The sequence below is a fragment of the Pituophis catenifer genome, unplaced genomic scaffold (genome assembly GCF_029215685.1).
Source record: "Pituophis catenifer annectens isolate HBS135680 unplaced genomic scaffold, rPitCat1.0.hap2 SCAF_9, whole genome shotgun sequence".
Classification (NCBI taxonomy): Eukaryota; Metazoa; Chordata; class Lepidosauria; order Squamata; family Colubridae; genus Pituophis; species Pituophis catenifer.
Window position 1 is genome coordinate 6,201,933 of NW_027256889.1, and position 10,260 is coordinate 6,212,192.

At 47.8% G+C, this 10,260-nt stretch overlaps 1 protein-coding gene across 1 annotated transcript; it reads right to left on the bottom strand.

Moving 5' to 3' along the window:
* Positions 1-356: 356 nt before the first annotated feature.
* Positions 357-10,196, bottom strand: ZNF575 (zinc finger protein 575). The gene is made up of 3 exons (XM_070949764.1): positions 10,156-10,196; positions 4,774-4,887; positions 357-3,048 (listed from the first exon to the last, which is right to left on the bottom strand). Exons 2-3 carry the CDS (start codon positions 4,853-4,855, stop codon positions 2,351-2,353), a joined length of 780 nt encoding a protein of 259 aa, XP_070805865.1. The 5' UTR covers positions 4,856-4,887; positions 10,156-10,196; the 3' UTR covers positions 357-2,350.
* Positions 10,197-10,260: the final 64 nt, after the last annotated feature.

Here is a 10,260-nt window from a genome sequence, read left to right on the forward strand (position 1 = left end):
TCCCCCTCCCCTTTTTTTGTGTGTGTCAAAAACAGCTCATAGCGAACAATGGATTCGTTTTACAACGGTTACAAAAAAAATAACGGGTCTGGTTATGTGATGACGTTGGTTTTATGATCATCACAATTTATGAACAATAGGCAGGGTCCCTTCTGGTTATTAAGTTGAGGACTACCAGTACACAGATTCTTTCGAGCTCAGGGATCTCCAACCTTGGCAACTTTAAGCCTGTTAAGACTTCAACTCCCAGAATTCTCCAGCCAGCAAAGCTGATTTCCGGGAGTTGAAGTCCGCCAGGCTTAAAGTTGCCAAGGCTGGAGATCCCTGTTCTAGCTCACATGCTGGACCTTCCCTACTATGACCGACTTACCTTAAAACCCCCAACCTTTTTCTCACACGCACCAAGCATACCTTAACTTCAAAACGGTGTTTTGCTTTCATATTTTATTTTATTTCAAGAAAAATAAGACAAAAACTCCAGCATCTAATGGAGCTTTCCTTTTTGTTTTGTTTTGTACTACGGCTACAAACAGACTAGGAACCAATCACACATACTTCCACCTGCCTTTCACCCAAATCTGAATTATAGGGAAGTCGGCGTGTGCTAGTTTGTGGGGAAGTGGAAAGATGTACTGCAGGTAGCCCTCGACTTACTTTCAGTTTGTTTTCTGACCGTTGAAAGTTACAAGAGCACTGGAAAAAGTGACACACGGATCGTTTTCCCACTTAACGACCGTTGCAGCATCCCCCCCCAGTCACATGATCAGAATTCAAAGGCTGGGCAACTGACTCATATTTATGACAGTGGTAGAGTCCCTGGGCTCATGTGATTATCTTCTGACCAGCAGTCAATGGGGAAGCCAGATTTCGTTTAATAACCGTGTCAACTAACTTAACTGCAGTGATTCGCTTAACAGCATTGGCAAGAAAGGTTGTAAAATGGAACAAAACTCACTTAACAAATGTCTCGCTTAGCAACTGAACCTCTGGGCTCAATTGTGTTCGTAAGTCGAGGACTACCTATACTAGGTTTTACCAGTTATTGGGGAAAAAAAGTGTGTGTATAAATTGTGGATAGCAGTGAAAAGCAGACTTGAGTCTAGAAGAGCACGGGAGAGAAACGGGTGGAGAGAAAAATCCGAGAGGGAACTTAATATTCAATAATGAGGGCAAAATGGAAACTTTCGGTGTCTTTAGGCATGTGGTACAAGTAAACCAAACACATAGGAGTTAACAAGGAAGCAGGCTATAAAATTGTGTGTAGTACATGGTGAAAATAAAATTATACAGTCCCTTTTAGCCCGAGAAATTCATGTGTAAAATCTGCTTTCTATCCGTGCTACCGATGCATTTGCTTCACCCTTAATACACTACCCACACTAATCCTGAAGTGGCCTGAGGCATCTTTTGATGCAACGTGTAAACGACAAACCTAGACGGTGGCGTGAATTTGCCGATTTTTCTTGCTTCTACAATCCTTTTAAAACATAAATGTTGCCTACTCTTTCCTGGGATTTGTGCCTTAAGTGATCCCACTGGTGGATTTCACCAATTGCCACGTTGTCAGACTCCGCTTTTGTTTTGTAAAACAAAAAAAAATCAAGAGATTTCTTCTTTAAAGTAGACACAACTCCTGTCCAATATGATGTGCTCAGTTCATGCATATTAAACCTCCCGATTTCCACGGCCAAAAGGTTGACTGGTCAAGGCAGCTGCAACGTAGCCCCCTGTATAATGCACAGTGAAGATACAAGTTATAGACCCTTGAATGACAGGTATGCTGAGTTCCACATTCCGACACAAGCATGCACCAGTTGAGCATAAAACAAAACTATACACGGCCACAGACAGAGGTTTCTCCTTTTGTGCAAAGCACACGACAGGTTCTGCTCTGGTGCAGGCATTCTCTAAATGCAATTAGTGTGGGAATCTCAACGGTGGGTTTTTTTTTTGTGTTTTGTTTTGTTGGCACGGAACTGACGTGGACAATGGAGGGACCAGGATTGTGTCTGGTGAGAACCGGAAGGTTAAAACTGAAGCAAAACAAATCACGAAGGTGCAGAAGTCTGCATAACTTAAGGTGGTAGAATAGGCCATCGGTCACTGCAGAAACAAGGTTACCAGAACAGCATTCAGCTGGCGCGCACAACTTGGCCTCTTGAGGGGGAGCCTGTCCTGCGGCAGTTTTGCCATCAAAGCCGAGAACAGAGAAGTTATGGGTTGCTGGAGGTTACGGTGCAACCCTGAGCTCCACCATAACTTTCCATTATTTACAACGATCCCACAGCTACCAAGTTTTCAAATTATCTGAGTTTCTCCCTGCACCCTCGCAGAGCCCAACGGTTGCAACTTAGGGCCTGTCTCCACTGCTGTGGCTTTTGTCCTGGGCTAAGTCATCGCCTGCTTCTCCATCCTCGTGCACCCGTTGGTGAAGGGTGAGGTTGCGCAGCTGCCGGAAGCTCTTGCTGCAGCGCATGCACGGGTAAGGCCGCCCCGCTGCGGTGGCCGCGTGGATCTGTTGATGAGCAGCCAGTTTGGAAGGGTAGCAAAAACTCTTCCCGCAGCGGCTGCAGGGGTACGGCCGCTGCCCCGTGTGCGTGCGGCGGTGGGCAGCCAGCTTGGAAGGATAGCAGAAGCTCTTGGGGCAATCGGCACATTTATACGGGCGCTCCGGCGTGTGAATCCACTGGTGGGCGGCCAGCTTGGAGCGATGTCCGAAGCGCTTGGGGCACAGAGAGCAGGGGAAGGGGCGCTCCCCAGTGTGCGTACGTCGGTGGGCGGCCAACTTGGATGGATAGCTAAAACTCTTGGGGCAGTCGGGGCATTTATAGGGGCGCTCGGCGCAATGAGTCCATTGGTGGGTGGCCAGTTTGGAGCGGTAGACAAAGCGCTTGCCACAGTCTTTGCATTGATAGGGACGATCGGAAGGCAAGACAGCGGGAGGCCGCCGCCGGCGGGGACGGGGTGGCTTGGGAGACTCCGTGGCGGGTGGGGAAGACAGAGTCGAGGGCGAAGGTGATTTGGTGTTCTCTTTCAAGGCCTGAGAATCTGGAAGGAAGGGAGAAAAAATTAAAAAATTAAATAGGATTCCTTACCAAACACTCCATTTTCCTGCCTCAAATTTGTGCTGTTTGCCAATTATTCTGCAGGAAGAATACAGGCAGTCCTTGCTTAACGACCACTTGTCCAGCAGCTAGTCAAAGTTATGATGGCCCTGAATGAGAGGGTTTTTATGACGGATTCTCATCATTGTGGCTGTTGGTGATGACGATTCGGTAAGCCGCTAGGCCATCGCCTTGCCATTGAAACATCCCAGCAACTTCTGGTTGCTGGGATGTCGCAGTTACAACAACCAAATTTGGATGCTACACAACTGGCAGCGCTTACAACTGTTGTGACATCCCATGATTGCCCTTTGTGACCTTCGCTGCCAGCCTCCGACGAGCAAAGTCAGTAGGGAAGCTGGCAGAAGATCATAGACGGTGATTCTGCGCCCACAGGATGCTCCAACTGTGTAGGATTCGCCTAACGACAGCAATGGGGGACAGCAGGAACTGCCATCATTAAGTTGAGGCAGTCATATGAAGTTGTGCTTTATGACTGTCGCTAAGTGACAGAGTTCTCAGTCCCAATTAGTCAGTAAATGAGGACTACCTATATTTGACATTAGGCAAAGGTTAAATGGAGGGAATCATGGGTTTTTTTTTAAGTATTTGCTGTTTTATCCAAAGAATGCATCGTGATCTTTTGGATTTGCACAATTTGGAGAAGCACAACTTTTTCCATTGTTTGTGCAAACAATACCATGTTTCCCCGAAAATAAGACCCTGTCTTATATATATATTGCCACCAAAAAAGGCACCATCTTATTTCCGGTGGGGGGAGGTGGGGATGTCATCCACTGACTCACCTCACTTGCACGTGTCACCACCGGCATCCTTTTCGCTGTCAGAGGCCTTCAGGAACTTTTTTGGCCGGCAAGGCTTTCCTGAAGGATCGATCCGGAGCTCTGTTATTGGCTGCAGAGGCCTTCAGGAAAGCCTTGCCAGCTGCAGAAGAAATGGGCCAGCAAGGCATGTTTCGGGGTGTGCGAGGCCTGGCTGCAACTGTCCGAAGGTAAGTAGTAGGACAGCTCCACCCCCGCATCCCCACCCTAGTTTACTGTACTTTTCGGAGTATAAGACACACCTTTTCCCCCCCAAAAAGAGGGTGAAAATCTTATTCTTCAAATGTAGCCCCGCCCAGCCTCTCAAATGGAAGTTTCAGAGGCTGAAAAAAGCCTCTGAAAGAAGCTTCAGAAAAAAAGCCTCCAAAACAGAGCTTCAGAAAAAAAGCCTCTGAAACTTCAGAGGCTTTTTTTCTGAAGCTCTGTTTCGGAGGCTTTCAGAGGCAGTTTTTTCTGAAACAGAGTTTCAGAAGTTTCAGAGGCTGAAAAAAAAGCAAGGCACAGAACTCACAACCAACCAACCTGTTTCTAAAATTCAACTTGGGGAACAGTTGATTGGGGGTATTCCGGGAGGCCGATCCATCTGCCAATCAGTTTTTTTCTTATTTTTCTCCCAAAAACTAAGGTGCATCTTATACTCCAGTGCATCTTATACTCCGAAAAATATGGTAATTTTTACCCATGCACCCTGGAGAGGGTGGGGTCTTAATTAGGATTTATATTGGGTGAACATGTAAAAAAATATCAAACTAGGTCTTAGTTTCGGAGGTCGTATTTTCGGGGAAACACTGTAAAACAACCACATTCCTCGCCAAGCTTTTCCTTACCTGTGACACTGCTACTCAGCGGGTTGCTCCCCACTCCGTTCTTGCTATTGCTCACGCAGGGCTTTTCCCCCCTTTCCAGCATGAGGACAAGGGTTGGTCGGGTGAGAATATAACCTGCAGGGATGGGAGTTGGGGGGTGGGTAGAGAATAAAGTGGGGAGGGGGAGTTGGAGAGAATTCAGGTTCAGTTTTAAACAAGCTTTATACATCCTTTCAGAAAAGAAATCTACCCTAAACAAAACAGGGCTTGTTTTACCAAACGATGCATGCCTGAAAATTATCTCACTAACTACTAGAAATCTACTAGAACTGCCTCTTTTAGTGTCCGTTTACAGTTTCAGCAGGGGTGAAAAAGTAACTTTGGGATCAGTCTTCCTATTTACCACCCACTCAGGTCTGTACAAGGTAGTCCTCGACTTATAATGGGTTGCTTAGCGAACATTCAAAATTACGATGGAGCCTGAAAATGGGATTTGTGACACGGATCCGAAGATCTGACATCTGCCCGCTCATCGCCTGAGGTCATGTGACCACATTTTGTGCACACAGCAAAATGGCCTGCATTTATGGCTGTTTGTGGCATTCATGTCACGTGACTCGGTCTTACGAAGTTTTTGTTAGAAACTGGTGTTTACTTCTGATTTCCGGCCAAAATGTGTAACCCAAACAATGGGTTCGCTTAATGACTGCCAGATTTGCTTAATGATCGCTGCAAAAAATGCTTGAAAAATCAGGCGTAGTCCTGTGGTTATTCACTTTATGACTGTTCTGGCTGGGGGATTCTGGGAGTTGAAGTCCACCCATCTTCAAGCTTCCAAGGTTGAGAAACACTGCCTTAGGGGCTCTCCCTGTATCTCACAAGGCCCTGGGATCCAATTACGGCATGATTCTTCTATTGCTCAACTTGGCATAAGTGTGGAGTTGCTATGGCAACATGTTCAGAATACAGGCCGGAGAAGAGAAACTAGTATATTGATGGGAGAAATGAGATGTGCTACCAGAGTTCAGCTGCTCTGAGCAAAGGGGGAGGAGGGAAGGGAGGGGTGGGCAACAAGAAAAATGGGGGCTTGAACAACCAGAGATGAAGGATTCTCTGGAACTGGAGGGTACCCCCCCCCCATTTTACTGAATCAAAACTGTGCATTAGAAAATGCAAAACGTGGGAGATGCGGGTGCATTTCTAACCTGGCATCCACATACAGAAAGCCACGGAATGTGGACTATAACCCCCCCCACACACACACACCCAAATTGCCTTGCCAGCGGCCAAGCTGGTGGAGGCCAGAGGATGCTGAAACGCAAAACATCTGGAAGCTCGTTCTTGGAACTATATGGCTTGAGGCGTCCGGAGAAAACTGCAGATACCAGAATTGCAGTTTCTAGGCAATTCTAGGCCGCAACCTGTCTAGAACTGCGAGGGAGGCTTTTAAAGATGCCAAATATCAATTTGAGAGTAGTTCATGGCATATCTTCGATTCCACAGAAATTGACAAATTCCTTGCTTAGCACTGGAAAGTCTGTTCCCAATTGTGATCATAAGTTGAGGACCACCTGTCCTGTATAACAGGGGTCTCCAACCTTGGCAACTTTAAGCCTGTCGGACTTCAACTCCCAGAATTCCCCAGCCAGCAAAGCTCTCCTGTCGGACTTCAACTCCCAGAATTCCCCAGCCAGCAAAGCTCTCCTGTCGGACTTCAACTCCCAGAATTCCCCAGCCAGCAAAGCTCTCCTGTCGGACTTCAACTCCCAGAATTCTGGGAGTTGAAGTCCGCCAGGCTTAAAGTTGCCAAGGTTGGAGACCCCTGCTATATAACACTCAAGGCAGCTCATCATAGCCAATGAGAAGCGATCGGAATTGTTGGCTCTCATCTGGGGAGTCAGTCTACCCCCTTCAAATGCTGTTTGTGGGAACCCAGCGTGCACTATTAGAATTTATTTCTCAGCAAACCTGCAAGGAATTGGGATACCATGCTGAAGGTTGGTGGGGCTGAATTCAGAAAAAGGGTGTCTGTAAATAGGGGTGATCAGAGATACTGCACCCCAGTTCATGCAAGAATTAACCACCACCCCCGCCTTTTAGCCTGCCCAGAAGGGTTCTGTATTCAAATTCTGGTGCATTCTGATCAGCGGTGGCTGTCGCAAACCCCGATGGCGCCAATACAATGATAGAAGTTACTGTTTGTCAAGTGGCTTTGGATACGAGAGGCCTATACGTCTAATAAAATAAAAGCAAGTGGTGCTTTTGGGTGTGATGACATCACCGGGATGTCATCGTCTGCCCAATTCTGGTTCTCCAACCCAGCATCGTTTTGCTCCTAGAAAGGCCGCCATCCCACAAAATCAAAGCCCAAACCCTATAAAACAAGAGCATGCATGCCCGCCCCAACCAGGTTTCACACAACCTAGAATAACGAAGTTGGAAGGGACCTTGGAGGTCATCTAGTCCACCTCCCTTGCACGAGCAGGAGACCCTACAGACACGCTTCAGCTCAACCCGCTAACCCGGCTAGACATTCACCAAGGAGGAGGAAGCCGCGGTTTAGTTTTAAACCCTGGGTTTGGCCGCTGACTGCCTCTTCCTTTCCAACCTCCCTTTGCCAGAACCTAGTAAAATAGATGAATTCACTTCCCAGGGTTGTGTGTATTGTAATGAACGAAGCTTGGGGAGGGGAGGGAAGAGAGATCCCCTCTGGATCTGTCAGGCTAACCCTTCCCCCCAACAGGCCGCTATTCTCACCCACTCACCCACCCCCAAACCAAACCCACCCACCCAATCCCCGCATCAATATGGCCTGAAATTGAGTGCCGGTGCGATCACAGATTTGCCCCCCAACCAAAAGCAGATTTTGCTGCAATGCACCCGAGTTTAAAAAAAAAAAAAAAGACGGCTTTGCTTGTTTGCAAGCGGGGTGGGAGAGGGACGGATCTCCTCCTCTTCCTCCTCTGTTTTTCGCCAGCCGAGAGCCCCGTGTGAAGCCCAGCTAGATGGGGAGGGAGGGGAGCTTCCCACCATCATCCCTTCCCTCCCCAGCATCGCCTGCAACGGGCATGGTCCTCCCTGCATCCTTCCCTCCATCAGAGCATCCTTCCTGCCGTCACTCACCCGGCCGGGAATCAGTGCCGGCTTCAGGCTGCCTCTGGGGTCTTCCCTTCATGAGCCGATCGCGCCGGGTCATGCTGTCCCCGCGGGGAGCCGGGCGCAGCGCCCCACCGCATCCCTTCCAGAGCCGGAGCCAGGAGAAAGCGAGGCTTAAAGCCCGGCAAGCCACAGGGAGGCTTCACCGCGCTCGGCCAATGGGCACCTTCCCGTTATTTTCTCTCTCAGCAGAGAGAGGCAGGCAGGCGATGAGGTAGCCGTGACGGAAGCAGCTTTCCCTTGGCTGCCTTCACACAACCTGCCTGAACCCGGGTCAGCCGCTTCTGCGCATCTGGAGGTTGGGGGGAAGGTGCTTTTTTTGGTTTGGTTTCTGGTTGGGATTTTTTTTTTTTTTTTTGGCTAACCTCTTTCTTGCCTTTTTTTTTTTAAAAAAATTATAAATAACTCAAAAGGCATTGAATACAGCTGGTCCTCGACTTACAACAGTTTGTTTAGGGACCGACCGTCGGAAGTTGCCACGGCACTGGAAAAAGCGACTCGTGACCCTTTTTCAAACTTACGACCGTTGCAGCATGAGCCCCGTGGTCATGGGATATATTTGGATGCTGGACAACTAGTTCGTACTTATGACGGGTTGCAGTGTCCCGAGGTCCCCTTTTGCGACCTTCTCACCAGCAAAGTCAAAGGGGGGGGGAAGGCAGATTTACTTAATGACCGTGTGACTAACGTAAGAACTTCTGTGATTCGCTTAACAACTGTGGCAAGAAAGGTCGTAAAATGGGGCAAAATTCACTTAGCAAATGTCTCACCTAGCAACTTATATTTTGGGCTCAATTGTGGCCAAACGTCGAGGATTACCTGTATACCTAATGCTCCTTCCTACTCTTTTCCCTACAACAACCCTGTGAGGTGGGTCGGGCACAGAAAGAAGAAGGTTCCCCCAGCTGGTTTTCATGCCTAAGGTGAAACTGATTGTTTCTTGGTTTTTAGCCTGGTCCAGAAACTAAATGAAGCTCTTGTGGGAATGCAGCCAGAGGCAGCAAGGTAACCCATCCCTGAACAAGTCTTCCTCTTGGCCTCCCCCGCCAGTTGTGTGCACAGTCTGTGGCAGAGCTTATACATCCTGCTAAACCTTAGTTTGTTCAATTACAGACAGGTAAAACTTACGCATCCTGCTAAACCTTGGTTTGTTCAATTACAGACAGGTCAAAACTTACACATCCTGCTAAACCTTGGTTTGTTCAATTACAGACAGGTAAAACTTATGCTAAACCTTGGTTTGTTCAATGACAGACAGGTCAAAACTTATACATCCTGCTAAACCTAGGTTTGTTCAATTACAGCCAGCTAAATCGCCTAAATCATGTCAAACCCTGGTGGCTGGATCAACAAGCCACATTACAGCTTGTAATCACAGCCTCTCTTCCCAGTTCCCACTCCAGATGACTCTTAATTCCTATTTTAGTTTTCTCTTCCAAGAAAGCCAAAGCTGGATATTTCTAGTTTTCTTCCATTTTCTATGCAACCAAAATCCTTTGGATGATTTGCAAAATTAATCAAACATGACTTTTTTTTACCAATCATGTATGTTTTTGGGGTCATGGCTTTCAACTCGCTGGTTGGGAATACTGGGAGTTGTAGTGCCACATGCTAGGAAACCAGAACGAGGCGACTATAGGATCCTGGGGTTAAGTTGCAGAATAAGAGCAGCATAATGTCCTGAGGATTTCTTGGAATTTGATCTTTGTAATCACACAGCTGCGGATCTTCTCCCGATCCCCGCTTTTAGCAATCATGATCCCGCAACTCGGGCCCAGTTCACACAAGACGCCCTTGTTTCTGGGGATTTGAGCAAGAATCCAGAAGCATAAAAAAAAAAAACCTAACCAAATTTGCATTTACAGATGGATTGCATGCATACCCAGCAGGCTAAATCTGCCCTCGAACTAACCAAGGTTTGCAGCTGGTTGCCAATGCAACCCCCGGGGTTTGCTTATCCAGGTTGTGTGAATGCAGCCCTCCCGGGGTTGGGAGGGGAGGGTTTGCGCCCTATCCTAACAAACGCGCCTGCAATTTGTCCACGTGAGCTTTACTCAGGATAGCAAGCAAGCAAGCAAGCGGAAGAAAGGGAGGGGAAAAAAAAACTCATTTCAAGTTATGTGTTTTTTTTAAAATAAAAATATGCATGCCCCTTTTTAAAAACCGAGGACAGAACGAAACGTTCAGCAAACACGCAACCCCGGCCGCGCAAAAGCCACGCGAGCGAAAGGAACGCATCGATTCTACCTGCAGGGGAATCAACTGAGCCAAACCGCGTTGAGAAAATGTTCGCCTGGACGCAACCACGTTCCGGGATGATCCCCCCCTCCGTCCCTTGGCTTTATGGTTTCA